The sequence below is a fragment of the Camelina sativa genome, chromosome 17 (genome assembly GCF_000633955.1).
Source record: "Camelina sativa cultivar DH55 chromosome 17, Cs, whole genome shotgun sequence".
NCBI classification, from domain to species: domain Eukaryota; kingdom Viridiplantae; phylum Streptophyta; class Magnoliopsida; order Brassicales; family Brassicaceae; genus Camelina; species Camelina sativa.
Window position 1 is genome coordinate 10,214,480 of NC_025701.1, and position 21,542 is coordinate 10,236,021.

General features: G+C 32.3%; 1 protein-coding gene, 1 long non-coding RNA gene and 1 pseudogene across 3 annotated transcripts; 2 read left to right on the forward strand and 1 right to left on the reverse strand.

Moving 5' to 3' along the window:
* LOC104756525 lies at positions 1,515-1,834 on the reverse strand. The gene is made up of 3 exons (XR_762308.2): positions 1,795-1,834; positions 1,648-1,707; positions 1,515-1,561 (listed from the first exon to the last, which is right to left on the reverse strand). It is a non-coding gene; the product is annotated as an uncharacterized LOC104756525 (long non-coding RNA).
* LOC104756526 lies at positions 4,356-5,519 on the forward strand (annotated as a pseudogene).
* Positions 14,942-16,892, forward strand: LOC104756527 (urease accessory protein F-like). Of its 2 annotated transcripts, XR_762309.2 has the most exons (4): positions 14,942-15,165; positions 15,632-16,417; positions 16,496-16,533; positions 16,653-16,892. XR_762309.2 is itself a non-coding variant. In XM_010479128.1 (2 exons), exon 2 carries the CDS (start codon positions 15,642-15,644, stop codon positions 16,377-16,379), a length of 738 nt encoding a protein of 245 aa, XP_010477430.1. In that variant the 5' UTR covers positions 14,942-15,165; positions 15,632-15,641; the 3' UTR covers positions 16,380-16,612. The 2 variants fall into 2 exon arrangements, 1 of the variants encoding a protein (XP_010477430.1); XM_010479128.1 differs by lacking the exon at positions 16,653-16,892 and having other exon boundaries at positions 15,632-16,612.

A 21,542-nucleotide genomic window follows, 5' to 3' on the forward strand; every position in this document is an offset into this window, starting at 1 on the left:
CAAAACATGAACATGAACAGAGAGCAATCCGTAATCATGTGGGTAGTAAATCAAAACACAACTTAAAGCAAAGTATATAGTGGGAGTTACCTACTTAATGGGTAGAGCATAGATGGCAATCAGCTCCAACATTTTTGAATTGTGCCTTCACCACCCTCGTCCAGGAACCATGATAGCTTCTCGTTTAGAGTTCTTGTTCCCAGTAGCTAGCTACATATAATACGGATGCACCTGTAACAAGAAAAAAAAAAAGAAAAGATCACTCATAACCAAGGGGTGTTGAATAATTATGATATAAGAAAACCATAACATGATGCTAAAACGTTTTTAAAAATCTTAACCATACCTCTGAGGACTGTCACGTAGCAGTACAGTAACCTTCTTACCACTTACCAGCAAGCAATTGCAGAGAGAAGACAGCGGACAAAACACAGTGAGTGATATGCACAATTTTGAGGAGGCAAGTAAAAAATAACACAGAGCCCAAGTTCCAATTTCGGTGAACAATAACAATTCGATTCAGGGCATAAGATAAAGAGTAAGATACTACCAATCAAACGGTGAGAACTCAGAATAAACATAAAGTAATAAAATTAAGAGCTTACAGTAGAATGATACAAAATACCACAGAAGAAACGAAACCCTACTGAGTGTGTGTGTGGACGATGTGCTGCTGGTCTTCCACATGTCCCGTTGGAAACACAAAAACAAAAACAATCTGAATCCTGCAGTAAAATAAATAGAGACGTCAGAGAGGAAATTTAACTAGAAGACGAACAGTTGAGTTGATGATACCAATTAATTTATCAAACGGTGAGAGAACTCAGAAGAAACATAAAAAAAGAAGAACTTACAGTAGAAGAACAAATACCACAGAAGAGACAAAACTAGTGTGTGAGCCTTCGCGTGATATGCTATCCCAGGTCTCTTTGCAAACAAAAACAGTAAGAACCTGCAAAATGGTGAGATAAGATCAATCAAGCAAAAAACCAGAATGTTTAAGAAACTGAAAATAAACCAAACCTGAGAATCGACATTGATCCATTAACTCCATTTGAATCAGCTGTTGAAAACCTAAAATCACAGAACAAGAAGAAGTCATAATAAAGCAAAAGAACCAATGAAAAGCTAACTCGAAAGAAAGATTAAGAGACAATTAAGATTGAAACTGATAACGAGGAACCAGGATAATGGAGATGTGTTTATCAAAATGTAAAAGAAAATCTCTTACCGTACGTAGCTCTTGTGTTTTAGAGTAGCGTTAAGAACCCGTTATAATCAGGAGACTTGAACTGGGGACCCGACCTGAGATGATGACAATCGCTTTCCATTTAGAGGATCTAGAAGCATGTTGTAATTCGAAGATCCATCACTACAAACATAATAAGAAAGTAAAGCTCAGAGAGTACTACTCATCAGCGACTTTAGTAAGAAGCTTTAAGAACCAAATACAAAATTCAATCTGAGTAGTAAATATGCACCAAAGCTCTGTACTTCAGCACTATGAGCACCAGATTGCTCCTCGGCATCTACGGTAGCAAAAGGTATGGAATGATTCAATCTGCAAAAAAACAAAACACAAAGTCATATGTAGTAAGTAAACCCTAACTAAGCAAAACAAGGTTTATTAGTACCAAGTAAACCAACCTTTAATTCTGATTCCTCAAGGCCCGCCCATTAACTCCTTTTGAATCAGATGTCGAAAACCTGAAATCATAGAATAAGAAGAAATCATAACAAAGCGAAAGAATCTACGAAAAGCTAAATCAAAAGAAAGATGAAGAGAAAACTAACGTCCTTACAAAGTCAGAACCGAGATTAAACGGTGACCAAGCCAAGCCTACAAGATAAAAACCCTAACTTCAACAGAGGTAAGCCAAACCTTGGCATGAAGCAGAAGATGCGAGGCCATGTACAGTAACTGCAAAAAAAAAAAAGCCATCCAAGAATCATAATAAGTGAACAGAAACCTCAGAATTAAGAGAATCTTATAACTTCCATTAGGATCACTGAATATGTCTCTGTTTTACTCCAAGTGAGAAGAAGCAAGAGAGAAGAATAGAGTTAACTTACAATGAAATAACCATGGAAAGAAACAGCTTGCTCCTCCTCCGATCATCACTTGGCACCATATCTTGCTAATTCATCAACGATCCTGTTGAGAAGAGAAGGTGATGTATGTTTTATCAATGAAAAACAAAATCTAACATGAAATTGTACTTACAAGAAGAGGATTTTTTTTACCATTGTTGTTTTTGTTCGGATCATCATGAAACAAACCTTAAGCAGTTTCAAGTCTTTCTTCTTCTTCATTCTTCAATCCATCACTGACCTGCACATATACAGAATTAGAAAAAAACCATATACATAGTTAATTTGCAAGTGTGAATTGAACAAAAACAACTTTAAAAAAGAGAAAATTAGAAGACAAACCATAAATCCCCAAGTTCTGAAACATCATTCACTCATCAAACCATCTCACCCCGATCTGCACATAGAGAATTAGAAGAAGACAAGAGAAGATACTCAACAACGATAAAGATGAGATAAGAGAAAATGAAGAGAAAATCTCGGAATAATAACTTACACGATGATGGATGGGGAAGAAGATGAATTATACAATTGAAGATGTCGTTGTTGTTGTTTGGGTAATTAATCAATCGGAAACCCTAATTCTGCTCTGAATCTTCTTCGCTCTTCACTCTTCACTTTTCTCTGTTTGGGTTATCCACAATCAATCAATCAATTTGGATTAACAATAATAGGAACTAAAAGAAATTCGAGTGAAGAAAAAAAACCCTAGAATGTAGAAATCAATGTATAGAGATCATCAAACCCTAGAAGAAGTTGCGATTTCAGAGTCGAAAGCCACGCTTCCAAAAAGCACCTGCGAGAGACAGAGACGCGTTAAGAAGAGATATATACAAGAAACACCCAAAAGAAATCAGAAACCTCCGAGTCGACTCCAGAGAACCGCCGCTCTGCAACACACGTCCCAGCCACCGTGGATGCGTCACTGCCGCGTTGCTTGTCAGAAACCCACCGCTGCGCTGACGGGAGTGAAAGATTGCTCACTCTTGTTGTTGCTACTCCGACGATAACTCAGACAAAAAACTAGATCTGAAACTTTGTTCTGAGAGAGCAAGTGAACCCAAATTTTGTCAATCTGATGTTTTTTACCAACTCAAATTTGATCTAAAACTAGATCTGAAACTACGTCAATCTGATATTTTTTACCAACCCAAATTTAAGAGAATCCCAACAAAATGAGAATGATTCATCAAAGTTTTTTTGTTTCTTTCTCTTGATAATCAAAGACAAATTTAATTAGAAATGACATAAAACGTAATAAAACACACAACTCAGGTATAGAGGTAATTTGTAAACTTTTATGTGTTATTCTAGTAAGACAGAAATCTCAACGTGTTAGTCTAGTAATAAACCTATTTTTATGTAATATTCTAAGTAGTTTCTCTATAATTAATGGATATATAAATCATTGTGAAATTTCAGCTCAAACCAAAATGAGTTGATAATTAAATGGATAGACTCATGTGTTGTATATATTATTTTAGTTGTCATTTTATTTCCGTGTGAGAGAATTATTATGTTTTCTGATCAATTTATAAAATGGCTCTCTCACATCACATGGGCAATTCTCCATTATCAAGACTATATATCGCTTCATATGCAATTCTTTCTTCTTTGGGCGAAACAAAAGATCAGATTTAGCTTAGGGTTTGATGAAATTTCTCCCTATTTGCTAATCATCTTGAAAATTGCTCAAACTATAAGTCTTCTGCTACTATTTCTCTTCACAAACTTCATATCACGTGCTTATCCAAATGGGAATTTAGTAAGTAAATAAATCATGATTAAAGTTTGGGAGCTAGATTGACCTCATTTTTAAAAGTTGGGGTCTCTTTGGATGTGAACATAAAAAGGGGTCCATTTGATTTGTTGGTCAAAAAAATTGAGCGTTCACGTGATCTAAAAAAAAATAAAAAAGAAGAAGACAGGCTTCAATATCAAGAGCTAAGGGCATTTGCATCGGTGTCCTTGAAGACCGTCCGTTGCAATTAAGTGATTTAATTTAAATCTAATTTCGATATATATCGAAGAAACGTTTCTTCGTAGGGGACGTTTTTTCCATTGTCCGTCGTTACACGTGTCTGCGTGTGAGATATTTGTGTTGTTTTTTCCTCATCGACTTCTTTTTTTTTTTTATCTCCGACTCTCTCTTTCTTGTTTCTTTCTCTCTCGACGGAGACTTGTTTTCCCGGTAGTTAATTTCGTCAGACGAATCAATCTGCGGTATCATCTAGAAGAGTATCCGCCGGTTCCAATCTCACCAGGTGGTATTAGCGGAATTCAGCGCCGTTACGGGAAACACAGGCGCCGTGGTGCGACGGATCCTCGAGAAGCTTTCACTGGAGATGGCCGATGAAAGACTTTGTTTCTCACAAGACCGTTACATCTTCCATATTCTTAGATCCTATGGTCTTACCTTTCTCTGTATGGCCAATGATACCTTCGGAAGTAAGATTTTTCTCCCAATCGTTGGATATGTTTTGAGATTTATGGTTATTGAAATTTGCCATGGATTTGAAGTTTTTCTTGTATTTGATTTTGTAGTTTTAAGGTCTTCTCTTTATGTTTATGGTGTTGGTGTTGGTGGTGATTGGATTTTGTAGGGAGGATTCCATTTTCGTATTTGGAAGATATTCATATGAGGTTTATGAAAAACTATAGAAAAGTGGCGCATCAGGCTCCAGCTTATGCAATGAATGATGAATTCTCAAGGGTTTTGCATCAGCAGATGGAGTTCTTCTCTAGTAATCCTAGTGTTGATACTCTCAATCGTGTTAGAGGAGAAGTCAGTGAGGTAAACAATTCTTCTTTAGCTCATATGCTTCTCTATATCTGTCTTTGGTGGATGTGTATTAATTCTTATTAAGTGTATTAGCTTTCTCATTGTTGTGTTTTCGGGTTTTACAGATTCGATCAGTCATGGTTGAGAACATTGAGAAGATAATGGAGAGAGGTGATAGGATTGAGCTTCTTGTTGATAAAACAGCAACAATGCAAAGATAATGCATTTCATTTCAGGAAACAATCTAAGCGCCTCCGTCGAGCTCTTTGGATGAAAAACGCTAAGCTCTTTTAAGGATCTCTGTCTCTTCTTGATTCTCTTGATTTTCTTTGGTTTTTGGTAGTTACTAGATACACCTGAAACAGACCACTGTTTTTGTAAATCAACTCAGTCGCATCCTTTCAGTTTCCAGTCTTGGTTTTTGCAATGAACATGAGAGTGAGTTTGAGGTTACATGTCATGGATGGTCCTCCTCGCTTATGTAACTCTTGTAAATGTCAAAATGATACAGAGGTTTTATTGAACACTTGCCTTGTCTTGTAGATTTTAGTCACTTGAGGGTGTTTGTTCCCTGTATTTCCAATACTCTATCTGCTGTTTCTTTTATAATTCTTGCATTTGCAATATACAATCCACATATTCGTTATTTATGTTGTTAAAATTGACTTTGAGTTTTCATCTTGGTTTACATTTCTGATTTACAAATATTTGCTCTTTTCATCCCTGTCTCTGTTTTCATTAATTAAACCATATTAGTTGCTACTACATTCTTTTCGCAAATTTGTCATAACTTGTTACGACTTATGTAAGCCGTCGCAAATTTAAGTTCTTATTAGGAACTTGGGAAAATATTATGTCGAAAACATGTTGCAAGTTTTGCAATAATCTTGTAGAAACCATTGGAGAAGATCATTAGAATTATGATTTACCACTAAAACTAAAACAATCCAATCCAATTATGATTTATCTTTTATGTTTTAATTGTATATTTTGTTTTTTTTTCAAGTTTTTGTAACTTTGTAATTTTCTTATGTTTTTAATGTCAATGTTATATGTTTTATTTAAATTAAAACTTTAATATGTTTTTACTTATTTATTTAAATAATTAATTTTTTAAATTAAAAATACTATTTTTTTTTTCAGGGGACCAACTGTGAAGGACACCAATGCTATACCAAACCTAAGAAACTCTTAAAATAAGAATAAAATATTTGAAGGACCAAATATCAGTCCTAACTGATGCACATGCCCTAAAGACCCAAACATTGACAGGTGATATGTTTGCGTAGTGATGAGTTTCAATGCATCATGACTTTTTCAGTTAGACCATCCCACATACTTCCTTTACACTATACTGCTCACAATGATCAAAAAGCTATTAGTAGTATATGACTTAATTAATAACAGTGTTTCTCAAACCAATATGGACCAGTTCGATTGGATGGGTCCGACCATGACAAATTAAAAATAAAAGAAAACATCGGTTTATTTATATTTTGAATTTTTCAAAGTAAGAGATTGTTAATTAACTTTTCATAATTAAGAAAATTTCATTATTTATTTGTTGTCCGAGTGGTTTATATATATCCATTATTGATCCAAAAGAAAAAATGTGAAAATGTTGATTGAAAAGAGTTGTTTTGGGTGTTGGGCTTGTAAAACTATAGTTTTGCTAATAATATGTAAACAATTTAAATTAACTAAAGAGCTTTCCCTAAACACAACGTTATGCCTGAACATAGATTTCAGTTTATTGTTGTTGCTTAATTTATTCGATAAAAGTCTTGTTCAGTCCACTTCTTGATAAATATTCACATGGCCATATTGATCCTTGTAATTTATACAATCTTATCAATTTTTGAGGTAATGAAAGTAGTCCTACACGGTTAACTAGAGAACACACTATGAAAGAAAGGGCCTTTTTTTACATAAGAAAAAGTGAAGTAAAACAAAAACAAAAAAGAATGAGCACATGTGAGGAATGGAGAATCTTTGGGTAGGATTCAAGTCATGTTGCCATTATGGGATTTTATGGTATGGGTATATCATATTTGTGGGTCACTTCTCTGTATTCAATTCGAGAGTTTTTAATTAATAAAAAAGAAATCCTAAAAATTTTCTTTTTGTTAAGTGTTTTCAATTGAAAATTTTAGCATCACATAGGAAAATGCAAGAAAACAAATAGGATAAGACGATAGTATAGCAATCGATCGAGATTTCTACAAAGTTACGTCTCTTTTGAGCTAAGAGATGTTGTGAGTTGTGATCAAGTTTAACTGATTTGGATTCGGATCTTGTTACGTTATAATGTTGGTACGCATTCATTTAAATAGATTATTCCAATATATATTATTGAATACTGATACATATATGTACTCCCACAAATAAATATTTGTAACAACATTTGGTTACAGAATAAACCAAAATTAATGCCATAAATATCAAAATTTGTTATTTCATGGTAGTAATTTGTTAACTAAAAAGGTAAAACACAACTAAGCTGTACAAAGTTAACTGGCTGTATACATAACACGAGAGAGAAACAATAACCAAAATTTAAAGCCTATTACTAAAAATGGACAGCACTAATTTTACTATATAAAAAACACCAAGACTAACCCAACATTACCCACCAAATCATCTTCTTTATAACTATAAACAGAGGGTGAAAAAGAAAAAGAGTTGTAACATGACAACTCAATCGTTGAAGAAAACATGGAATGTTTTTATGGTTGTAGCTATATTGACGATGATGTTTTCGGGACACATTGTTCATTCAAACAATGTAGAAATGTGTGTGAAGCATTGCCTCCAACAGTGCTCAAAATCGTTGAAGAAACCTACTCCTACAGTATGTGAAGAAACTTGCAAAAAAGGCTGCAACAAACAACAAAACGGTAAGGAAGATGGTTTGGTTGCCCCTTCACCATGTAAATGGAATTCATGCAACTGGAAATGGCCATCATGGCCCTGAATTACGGAAACTCTTAAATTATTCTTTTTCTTTCTACATAATTAATCGTATATAAAATATGTACGTATGTATTTGTTTGATATCACTATACTCGTTGACATATAATATGTATGTGTTCATTGTTCTTATGAAATAGTAAAAAACTTCCATAAATAAAACAAGTGTCGTCTATGCATGTCAACAAAACATTCCCAAACAAAAAAGAAACTAGATAAGAGAAAAGACCCATATACTATATCATTGCCTCCAACAGTGTTCGAAATCACCGAAAAAAACTTACTCTTACAATATGTAAAGAAATTTGCAAAAATGGTTGCAACAAACAACTAATCGATAAGGAAGATGATTTTATTATCCCTCCTGGTTATTCGCATGTCTCCACATCATGTAGACAAAATTTATGCAACTGGTGGCCATGGTCCTGAACTTCGGAAACTCCTAAATTATTCTTTTATTTTCTGCATAATTAACGTATATAACATATGTACGTATGTATTTGTTTGATACCACTATACTCGTCTGATATGTAATATGTATGTTTTCATTGTTCTTATGAAATAGATACTTCCATAAAACAAGTAGTTTTTATGGTGGATACTGGTCCTGTTAGGTCGGTATTGTACAATTGATGGGGCGTTTATGCATGTCAACAAAACAATCCAAAAAAAAAACAAGATAAAAGAAAAGACCCAAATATACTACATACATTAGGATTGGTGATTTTGTTTAGACCAAAACACAGTCAGTTCTCGTTTGGTTTGAATTGAACGGTAAAAAATCAAATCAAGTTGAATTAATAAATATACTATATATTTAATTCAATTAAATTCATACTTCGATTTTGACCCGTAGTCGGGTACTACTATTTTGGTTTGGGTGCAATATCAAATTCATTAATTATACATTCGGTAAAGTCTACAAAAAAACCCTAAACAACATGTATTGATATGTGATCTAGTATTACAAATTGATGTGATAGTGTTTAAAGATCTTAATATACCAAATTTACAAATTGCAATTATTGGTATAATATGTTAGTATATATTAACTTTATATATGAAAATTATAATTAGATTATGTATATGTATATTGTCAACATTATACACTTGGTATTGTTTATATAGTGAATATCGCGTATCAAAAAAAATAATTTTTAGCCAATTACATATTTTGTTATTGTTTCGTAAAATTTCTGAAGCAATAGAATGTATTAAATAATTTCATTAAATAATTTTTAAAATATTGTTTTATTATTTTGTAAAAAATAGATTTTTTTTGTTAGTTATTAGATTAATTAAAATAAAATGCTTTTGTAATATACCACATCAAAGCTGGTTACAGTTCTAACAACATTACTTAAATAAGTATATAGATATATTTTTAAAATATAAGCAATATTGAATCTTAGTTTTAAAATATATTTGTCATTGTTAAACGATTTAGATATGTAAATACTTAATCTTAGTTTTATAAATAAAATTAGGTTTTATAATTGTTTTAAATAGTTTGTTATTGCTTCGTAAGATTTCTGAAACAATAAATAGAATCTGTTAACTAATTTTATTAAATAATTTCGAAATTTTTTCTTCCTATTTTATAAACCAATATAAGATTTTATTTTGTTAGTTATTTACTTAAAATGTAATGACATTTTTGTAATATGCTACATGATAATAGGATTAAATTTTAACAATTACGATCTTTAGTCTCGTCTTCCGCCAGAGTTATCCCTCCGCCTCTGTATCCGTCGAGGAGACGCTAAAGTGTCTCTCTCTATCACTCATCTTCGTTCTACGCCTCTCGGTAAGTCTATTAAAAAAAAAGCTTTACACATTCGATTCAGATCTTATGATTGATTAGGTTATGGATTTCTCGTTGAGCATACTCTGTTTTCATCTTCTTCTTTTTCTATATTTTGGAATGATTAATTTGCTCACTGGAATCTAAAGAATCTGATTTTTTGTTTTTTTTTTTGGAGAATCTCTGATATAGTAGTCACTGTCGTAGCTCGTTCCAATTTCTTAGATTTATCTCAAGTTTTAAAAATCACTTCTTTTTTTGTTTGAAGTTGAGACCTTGCTTAATAACATCCCTAGATTGTGGTTGGTGGTATCATAGAGATTATTACTCTTTATATATGATCTTCGTTGTCCTCATATGTAATAGCACATATTTTTTTGAAAAAAAAATATATATATATATGAGCTCCAACAAGAATGCAAATTCAAGAATAGAAAAATAACACTAGAACTAGAATCAAATTTCACTAATCTTTCTTATATATATATTTTTTTGTTTATATCATTATTAATTTATAATACTAATGGGACCATATGTTTACGTAAGATTTCCACATGTTATTATTTTTATTATTTTATCGAATTCTGTTATTTTTTACACTCAACCAACTTGGGACTGAAATAATTTTTTAATTTAAAGAGTATTAATTTATTAAGATTTTACTGTATCATATTTGTGGGCCACTTCACTATTTTCAGTTCGAGAGTCTTTAATTTTAAAAAAAAAATCATAAAGTTTTTCTTTTTGTTAAGTGTTTTTAATCGAACATTTAGCGTCACATGGGAAAAGGAAAGAAAACAAATAGAATAAGACGACAGTATAGCGATATCGATCGAGATCCTGCACAGTTACGTCTCTTTTGAGCTAAGAGATGTTGTTAGTTGTGATCAAGTTTAACAGATTTGGATTCGGATCTTGTTACGTTAATACGTTATAATGATGGTACGCATTCATTCACATATATTACTGAACCATGCATGCATTTAAGTAGATTATTCCAATATATATTATTGAATATTGATATATATATATTATTGAATATTGATATATATATATATATATATTTTATTGAATATTGATATATATATATATATATATATATATATATATATATGTGCTCCCACAAATAAATATTTGTAACAACATGTGGTTACAGAATAAACCAAAACGCCATAAATATCAAAAACTGTTATTTCATGGTAGTAATCTGTTAACTAAAAAGGTAAAACACAACTAAATTGTACAAAGTTAATTGGCTGTATACATCACACGAGAGAGAAACAATAACCAAAATTTAAAGCCTGTTGCTAAAAATGGACAGCACTAATTTTACTATATAAAACACCAAGACTAACCCAACATTACCCACCAAATCATCTTTTTCATAACTATAAACAGAGGTGAAAAAGAAAAAGAGTTGTAACATGGCAACTCAATCGTTGAAGAAAACATGGAGTGTTTTCATGGTTGTAACTATATTGACAATGATGTTTTCAGCACACATTGTTCATTCAAACAATGTAGAAATGTGTGTGAAGCATTGCCTCCAACAGTGTTCGAAATCGTCGAAGAAACCTACTCCTACAGTATGTGAAGAAACTTGTAAAAAAGGCTGCAAGAAACAACAAAACGGTCATGAAGATAATTTTAGAAAACCTTCACCATGTAAATGGAATTTATGCAATTTGAAATGGCCATCATGGCACTAAATTACGGAAACTCCTAAATTATTCTTTTATTTTCTACATAATTAATCATATACAAAATATGTATGTATGTATTTGTTTGATATCACTAAAATATGTATGTGTTCATTGTTCTTATGTAATAGTAAAAAACCTCCATAAATAAAGCAAATGTCGTCTATGGCATGTCAACAAAACATTCCCAAACAAAAAATCTACAAAAATAACATTCGGTAAAGTCTATAAAAAACCTAACACAACATGTATTGACATGTGATCTAGTATTACAAATTGATATGATAGTGTTTAAAGATCTTAATATACCAAATTTACAAATTGCAGTTATTGGTATAAGATGTTAGTATATATTAACTTTATATATGAAAATTATAATTAGATTATGTATATGTATATTGTCAACATAATACACTTAGTATTGTTTATATAGTGAATATCGCGTATCAAAAAAAAAAAATTTTAGCCAATTAAATATTTTGTTATTGTTTCGTAAAATTTCTGAAGCAATAGTATGTATTAAATAATTTCATTAAATATTTTTTAAAATATTGTTTTATTATTTTGTAAAAGATAGAATTTTTTTTTGTTTGTTATTAGATTAATTAAAATACAATGCTTTTGCAATATGCCACATCAAAGCTGGTTACAGTTCTAACAACATTACTTAAATAAGTATATAGATATATATTTTTAAAATATAAGCAATATTGTATCTTAGTTTTAAAATATATTTGTCATTGTTAAACGATTTAGATATCTAAATACTTAATCTTAGTCTTATAAATAAAATTAGGTTTTATAATTGTTCTAAATAGTTTGTTATTGTTTCTTAAGATTTCTGAAACAATAAATAGAATCTGTTAACTAATTTTATTAAATAATTTCAAACTTATTTTTTCCTATTTTATAAACCAATTTAAGATTTTATTTTGTTAGTTATTTAATTAAAATGTAATGACATTTTTGTAATATGCTACATGATAATAGGATTAAATTTTTAACAATTACGATCTTTAGTCTCGTCTTCCGCCAGAGTTATCCCTCCGCCTCTGTATCCGTCGAGGAGACGCTAAAGTTTCTCTCTCTATCACTCATCTTCGTTCTACGCCTCTCGATAATTCTGTAACATCCACGAACCGGATTATGCGATTTTGGTAGGAGTGTCGATCGACACCCTTGTGGTATCGATCGACACCACTATTTCTGGGTTCGTCGGGTTTGTTTTAATTCGCAATTTTGGTTTGGTTGGTTTGGTTTAGTTATCTAAACCGAGTATATTAGTGGAGAAGCGACAAATTAAGGGTTTTAGGGTGTCTGGTCGCCGTTTTCAGAGATAGAGAGAGAGGAGAGAGCCTATTGTGGTGTGAAGGAGATTAAAGGAGAAAGATCAGAATCGTTAGGGTTTGGGAGGAATCAGTTTCGGCATATCAAATCGTTTTCAAAGGTAATGAAATTTAGTAGGTTTATTCCAAGTCTTTCATCGTCATTCACCTTTTTACAGAAGTAGATTTGGATTTAAACTCGATGAGTTATTGGTATTTTCGTGAGACACATTTTCTCAGACGCGAGTTGGGACCATCGGAGATTGTAACTNCAAGTCTTTCATTGTCATTCGCCTTTTTACAGAAGTAGATTTGGATTTAAACTCCATGAGTTATTGGCAGTTTCGTAAGACACGTTTTCTCAGACGCGAGTTGGGACCATCGGAGATTGTAACTGAGATCGTGGTCTCGTGTGGTGCCTGATCGTGCTGAAATTTTGTGGGAAGCTTCGTGACGTCTAGGGGTAGCCTTTCACCGGAGCGATTTGGTAGTTAACGGTTGGTTTTTATTTTAGGGTTTCGTCTTTGAGACTGTTCTTTTCTGATGTTTCTGTCCAGTTTTGCTATAAGTCGTTTTTGGTTGTATGGCTTGTTGTAGGGCGTTGCTGGGCTGTTTCAGACGTTAGGAGAGTCTCAACTGGTTGTATTGGTTGTTATAATCAGTTGATAAGGTGAGTGCATGACCATGGCTTATCTAAGCTTGAGAATCCTTTGTTTGCTTGATTGTTGTGTTTTGTGGTGTTGTTCTTGTTTGTGGTGGTTGTGTTATGGTTATTATAGGTTCCTGAGGCTTTTGGGAGAGTTTGGGACAGATTGTAGGCGGATTGAAACGGAGGTTCGTCGTTCGGATTCGTGCAGTTCGCGTCTGCGAAGGGAGTGTCGATAGACACCAGTTAGGTGTCGGTCGACACCATGTTTGGCCAGTGTCGATCGACACCTCTCTGGTGTCGGTCGACACCAAGTTGCTTGTTTCGTGATTTTTCCTGGTTTGTTTGTGTTTGGTTGTCATTTGTTAAGCGTTGGTTTCTCAGTTGCTTGTGTGTATAGTCCAGTAGATGGGAGGATTGCCTCACTAAGTATTTGTGATAATACTTACGCATCTCAATTGTTGTTTGTGGTGTGCAGGTGAGTGCATGACCAGGTTTGTGACGTGGGTTGTTATAATCCGAATGGTGACCGCGGTTTTGGTTGTGCGGGGAAAGCGGTTTTGGAGTGTGGTACGGTTTAACTGCGGTACGTGCGGTTTGCGGGACAAGTGCGGTTTATACAAAATAAGCGGTACAGAATGATATTTGATTGGTGAAAAAACTATTTGCGGTTCAATATTAATTGTGTGAATGGTAAAAAAAGAAAAAGCGGTGCAGATTACATATATGTATAATAAATAAATTTATTAATAATTAGTATGTTTGTATATTATTTTATGTTATGAATTAATAATAAAAATAATTGTATTTATAAACTTTAAATACTATAGTTGATCAAAAAGTAATTTTTTTTTTGACATATTGATAAAAAGTTCAACTATATAAAGATACAATTTTTTTAAAAAACTTATCGATTATTTTGATTTTCCCATAACATATTTGCAATAGTATCTTTTATTTGCATCATAGCTTCTCCATCTGCTATCTCTGTTGCACCAATGTCACCTATATCATACTCAAAATTTTGGTTATTGTTCGTCTCAGTCGTTACATCTGCGAAATTTTTTTAGCATCCATAACATGGAAACTGCATTTTAAATCAGTTTTTATAAATTTAAAATCTAACAGCATTTAAAAGTGTATTTTTTATTAATTTATTAAGAAAATATATTAAACAAAACCTATATAAAATTGGGAAGTGATTGAAAAAAAAAAAAAGAAAATAGGAGATATGTTTAAAAAAAGAAAATGAGATCGATCCATCAGAAAAAAATAAAAAGAAAATATTACCAAAGTGATGAAATATGAGAAGTGATTAAAAAAAACATTACCGAAATGATAAAATATGAGAAGTGATTAAAAAAAAAAAACATTACCAAAGTGATGGGTGAAATCTCGAGAGAGATGAGAAAAGGAATATATGAGATATGTTTTTTTTTGCTTGTTGATAGAGTATAGTTACATACGCTTATATAGTACAATTATATAGAATTAAATAAAGCATTAAATAAAACATTATCTGTTTGCGGTTCCAAAAACCGCTGGGTATTATTACCCATTATACTTTTGAAAGGCGGTCCATGGCATTATCTGCTGGACAATTCCGCTTTTGTTTTTTTTTTTTTTTTTTTGAAAAACACATATTAACTATTTTTGCTCTGATTGGGTGTACATTGGCGGTTTTGGTTTTTTTTTCCTGAAAACCGCAAATTTGTGTCTTCCATTCACTGCCTTAGTCTCGTCTTCCGCCGGAGTTATGCCTCCGCCTCTGTATCCGTCGAGGAGACTCTGAAGTCTGAAGTCTCTCTCTCTCTCTATATCACTCAATCTTCGTTCTACGCCTCTCGGTAATTATATTTTTAGAAAAGAAGCTTTACTCATTCGATTCAGATCTTATGATTTTGATTAGGTTCTAGATTTCTCGTGGAGCATACTCTGTTTTCATGTTCTCCTTTTTCTATATTTTGGATTGATCAATTTGCTCACTTGAATCTAAAGACTCTGACTTTTCTATTTTCTGGAGAATCTTTGATATTGTAGTCACTGTTGTAGCTCTGTTCTTAGATTTATCTCAAATTTTTAAAAATCGCTAGCTTGCTTAATCACATTCATAGATTGTGGTTGGTGGTATCACAGAGACTACTACTCTTTATATATATGATCAAGTTCGTTGTCTTGTCTGATCTGTAATCTGATCTGAGCTCTGAAGTTTCACAAAGATGATTCTTGAGTTCTGATCTGTAATCTGATCTGAGCTGTCATGGTTTCTGTGTATTACAAATGCATAATTTGTGTGTTAATTCTCTGTTTCAGCATTCTCTTGATGGAAGAAACGATTGAGGAAAACGAAAGAAGCGAGGGTGTTGCGTTGTTAAGAGCATCTTGTATTACGCAGTGGAGTCAGTGGCAATTACTTGATTCAATTTTACCAACAGGAGGGTTTGCTCATTCCTTTGGTCTTGAAGCAGCTGTTCAGACTCGTTTAGTTTCATCTCCTGAAGATTTGGAAACTCATATCATTCATCTGTTGGATAACACGGCTAGCTTATTGCTTCCTTTTGTCTACTCTGCTCTCAAGTCTCCTGATTTAGAGACATGGCACAAACTAGACCGAACTCTTGACGCCACTTTAACCAACCAAGTCTCTTCGAAGGCCTCTGTTTCACAAGGATCAGCGTTGTTTCGTATAGCTGCTTCGGTTTTCACTGAGATCCCTAATCTGAAAACGATTCGGGACGCCTCTTTGGGGTCCAAGAACGTGTGTTTCCACCATGCACCTATATTTGGGCTTGTGTGTGGTCTACTCTGCATGGATTCCGAGACTTCTCAGAGAGCTTATCTGTTTGTAACGCTGAGAGATGTTGTCTCGGCTGCTACGAGATTGAACTTAGTTGGACCGATGGGTGCTTCGGTGATGCAGCATCGCATTGCTATTGTCGCTGAAACGATTTTAGAGAAATGGATGGATCGTGAAGCTAGTGAAGCGTGTCAGACGTCTCCTTTACTGGACGTTGTGCAAGGTTGTCACGGTTACTTGTTTTCCAGACTGTTTTGCTCTTGATGAAGCTCCTTAGCTAAACCATGACTTGTGATCACATTGTGAGATTCCTTTGTTAAATTAAGGCGTTTAGTTGGCTTTTTTTGTTTGTTTTGTTAACTTGCATCTGTGTTCTGTAGATATAGTTGTGAGCAAAGCCATTTACATAAAATAAGAGGTACAGTCAAATGCTTTGTAATCATGATCTTGAACAACTTTGATAAAGTAATTTAACAAGGTTGAAGAAGAAACCAGCATTTCTTTGTGTTCCTAATTGTGAGTTCTTCTTTCATGAAGGTTTTATGCCATCGACTACAAATGAAAACAAGTCTCACCCTCATTCCCAAGGGGAGCATCGTCTTTTAAAGAGTTTAGCCCACTATCATGCTTGCCCTCTGATTAATCTTCTTGCAAAGTTCACTTTTAGCTTTTCTATCTTTGTGGCCTGTTCTCTTTACCGCTTTGATATGTAGCTAGCACACGCTATTTGTCTTTCATTTCCGTTTAAATAAAAGTGCCCCGGCCATTACAAAATAAGAGAACACCTCATGTAAGAGAACAAAGATGGATGACTTGTGTTGTTTTTTAAGGAGGAAGTCTTATCTCAACTATATAAATATCACATTGGTGAAGAACTTTAAGTAACTTTTAGGAACGATCTAACTCTCAGTTGTTCATTCTTAGGTATCATCTATTAAGCCGGCCTTGAGTGTTTAAGACCATCTTATATAGAATTAGAGGAAAAACTAATTGCTATACCATGCAATAGAATCCACTAATTAAACCATGCTCACGTAGAACACATGTTAATCTAGAAGATATTGATATCCATATCTTCATTCGGTTATATAATACCGTGCACTGAGATTAGTGATAGATGATGTATGTTAAATGAGAAAATTTGAATTTCGTATTAATCCTCTTTTTTATTTGTTTCTAACTCTTTGTTCCTTCATTCTTGTGTTTAAAAGAATTTCTTGATAGAACATAACCTCAATTGCCATATATATCAAAATTCGTAACAACATGTGGTTACAGAAAAAACCAAACATAGACATCAAAATTTTCTGTTCCATGCCAAATAATATCTGTTTGGACAACAAAAAAAATAAAAGCACAACTAAGCTGTATAAAATTTGCCAGTTGTATACATCTCATGAGAGAGAAACAAGAAACAAACTTAGAAACAATTGCTAAATATGGACAACATTAGTTTTACTATATAAATCACTTAGATTAACCCAATATTACCCACCAAATCATCTTCTTCACAAATCATAAACAAAGAGTAAAAGTATTCATTTACCATTTGCAGTAATCATCATCTCACGTTATGGCAACTCAAACGTTGAAGAAAACATGCAGTGTTTTCATAGTTGTAGTTATATTGACGATAATGTTTTCGGCACACATTGCTCATTCCAACAATGTAGAAATGTGTGTGAAGCATTGCCTCCAACAGTGCTCGAAATCGTCGAAAAAGCCTACTCCTACAATATGTGAAGAAACTTGCAAAAAAGGATGCAACAAACAACAAAACGGTAAGGAAGATAACTTTGTAGCTCGTGATGGTGATCCTATTGTCGATTTCGTTTGTGACAATGAATATCTTAACGGATGCAACTGGTTGAACTGAAACTCATGTTATTTTTATTTTTGGCATTATTATATGTATGTATCTGTTTGATATCACCATAAGACGTATTATACCTTATATCATTGACATAATACATATGTAACTTCCATTATTCATTCTCGTGTATCTTTTGCTTATTTTTGCAAACTAATATATTCACGTCAACAAGCATCATAGTTTACATACTAAATAGCATACACATTTTTAACTATTACTTTTGCATAAAACTAAGAGGATTTAAGTTGTAAGTTTCTATTCTTACAAACTATAAGTATTATATTTCGTAGCTATAATTTGGAAGAAGCTCTCTAATTTTTCATTCTCATAAAAAAAAAGAATCATTGCCTTTTTTAACAGTTTTCTTATATTGATTTGTGACGTAATGTTTGGACATACACATACGTATTTACCCAAAATATGATGATCAGATTAATGGTTTTATAAAGTTTAAGGAAAATTTTGACTAGATTCGCAAGGGGTCGGGGAGCTTCGTCTTTTTAAGATACCCTTCAATCTCGTGATGGTGATACTTTATCGATTTTGCCTGTAACAAAATTACATTGCTTAACGGATGCTACTGGTTTTGATGAATTACCAATTACAGAAACTCATGTTATCTTATTTTCTGCATTATTATACGTATTTATCTATTTGATATCACCATAACCGTCGACATAATATGTACGCGTGTTCGACTACTCATTGTTCTTATGAATAAATACGTCCATAAACCAAGTTGTCTACGTCAACAAAACAACATTACGATTGGTAAAGTATCATTTGTATCCGCAAAAGAGTTTTGTTCGGCTTAGAAGCAACCCGGTCGGTTCTCGTTTGGTTTGAATTGAACCGTGTAAAAAAATCAAATCGAGTTGAACTAATTATATATCTCTCTGTTTTCGATACGAATATACGATTGTGAGATTGCATTGTGAAATTAACGCGTTTACTTGGCTTTCTTTTTGTTAACTTGCATCTGTGTTCTGTAGATATAGATATAGTTATGAGCAAAACCAAATATATATGTACACAAATATTGCGTTCTAAGTTTGTCATGTATAAAACCATCTTATTTAAAATAAGAATACGAAGGAATTGCAATAGAATCCACTAAACCATGCACGCATTGAATTGTGCACACTTTTAATTTAATCTACAACATATATTGATATTCATTCATATATATCTTTTGTGTTGCTTGTTGGGTTATCAATTTGTGCATGCATGAATAAAAATATTCAAAGTGCTCGAAAATTAGTGATAGAAGCGGTGCGTTAAATGAAGAAATATTCCTCTCTTTTTTCTTTTGTTTTTCAAAATACAATTTCTTGATAACTCATAAACTTTTCATCGTGAGGTAAGAAAATGTAAAGATGAGTTGTTTACTATCTTTTGCACTTTTTATTATGGAAACAGCTAGCTTCTTTTTGTTGTGGAGAAATGAGCATCCTCTATGCTCCATTATTCTTGATCAATACTATAAATACCATACGTATGCACAAAATTTCTTGATCGCTATACTATAAATACCATACTGATGAAGAAATTCGTGAAAAGATTAGGTGTGACTCACACATCTATGTAGAAAATTATTTACAACTATCATCCACCATCACTACAATAATGTTTTGGACGACAGGTTTTAAACCGGTTATAATCACAAATTTGAACCGAAAGTCAGAAACAAAACCAAATATGTAAGTTGTAACAAGGTCTTTCTGTAACCCAAAATTTAACGACTATAAATGAAGCTGTCCAAATGTGATCAAGTGACACATCCCATTTCATCTTGACTACAAAAACTTCTCAACTCTTTTTCTTTTATTTTTGTTTCATCTCAAATTTAGCTCAGAAATGAGCATTGATCGCCTACATCATCTGGTCGTGGACAATCGTGGTCATCGTATGAGACTAGCCTTCGTCATCATGTTCAACATATTCGCATTCATGCTCGTACCACAGATTGGTCTTACCCCATCAGATCCAGAGCCTACAGCCACGGACCTTCGACGCATACACGTAGCAGGAAAGTGTTTTAAGGCTTTGAGTCAGTTAGCACTTCTACTTGCTATCCCCCCAGTGTCAGTTCTTCTCGCAGCTCAACAAGCTTCCCATCCGACTGATCATCCTTGCAATAGAAATATTATTTTGTAACAAACAAATCAAAATTTAATTAAATATTTCTCCACGCTGAATTTTATACTAGACGAGTATAGTGATTAAATTAAATATTACTACAAAATAATACTAGAAAATTTTATATATTCTATACATTTTATTTTATAAAATTATATAGTTAATTTATTTAAGTTCATAATCTGATTTTGATCCGTAGTCGATACTACTATTTTGGTTTGGGTGCAATATCAAATTCAAGTTACATTCGGTAAAGTCTGCAAAAAGACCCACCAAAACATGTATCGACATGTGGTATATTATTACAAATTGATGTGATAGTGTTTAAAATCTTAATATACCAAATTTATAAATTGCAGTTATTGGTATAAGATGTTAGTATATATTAACTTTATATGTGAAAATTATAATTAGATTATGTATATGTATATTGTCAACATTATAGACTTAGTATTGTTTATATAGTGAATACTGCGTATAAAAAAACAAGTTTTAGCCAATTAAATATTTTGTTATTGTTTCGTAAAATTTCTGAAACAATAAATAGAATGTATTAAATAATTTCATTAAATATTTTTAAAAATACTTTTTTATTATTTTGTAAAGAATAGAAACTTTTTTTTTGTTAGTTATTAGATTAATTAAAATACAATAGCATTTTTTGTAATATGCCACATCAAAGCTAGTTAAAGTTCTAACAACATTACTTAAATAAGTATATAGATATATTTTTAAAATATAAGCAATATTGTATCTTAGTTTTAAAATATATCTGTCATTATTAAACGATTTAGATATATAAATACTTAATCTTAGTTTTATAAATAAAATTAAGTTTTATAATTGTTCTAAATAGTTTGTTATTGTTTCCTAAGATTTCTGAAATAATAATTAGAATCTGTTAACTAATTTTGAAAATATTTTTTTTCTTATTTTATAAACCAATAGAAAATTTTATTTTGTTAGTTATTTAATTAAAATGTAATGACATTTTTTGTAATATGTCACATGATAGTAAGATTAAATTTTAACAATTAAGATCTTTAGTCTCGTCTTCTGTCAGAATTATCCCTCCGCTTCTGTGTCCGTCGAGGAGACGCTGAAGTATCTCTCTATCACTCATCTTCGTTCTACGCCTCTCAGAAATTATATTAAAACAAAAAAAAGCTTTACACATTCAATTCAGATCTTATAATTGATTAGGTTTTGGATTCCTCGTTGAGCATATTCTGTTTTCATCTTCTCCTTTTTCTATATTTTGGATTGATTAATTTGCTCACTGGAATCTAAAGAATCTGACGTTTTGTTTTTTGGAGAATCTCTGATATAGTAGTCACTGTCGTAGCTCTGTTACAATTTCTTAGATTTATCTCAAGTTTTAAAAATCGCTTCTTTTTTTGTTTGAAGTTGAGACC

Coding starts and splice junctions, on each gene's coding strand:
- LOC104756527 (XM_010479128.1), top strand. CDS start 15,642: ATGGAAGAAACGATTGAGGAAAACGAAAGAAGCGAGGGTGTTGCGTTG.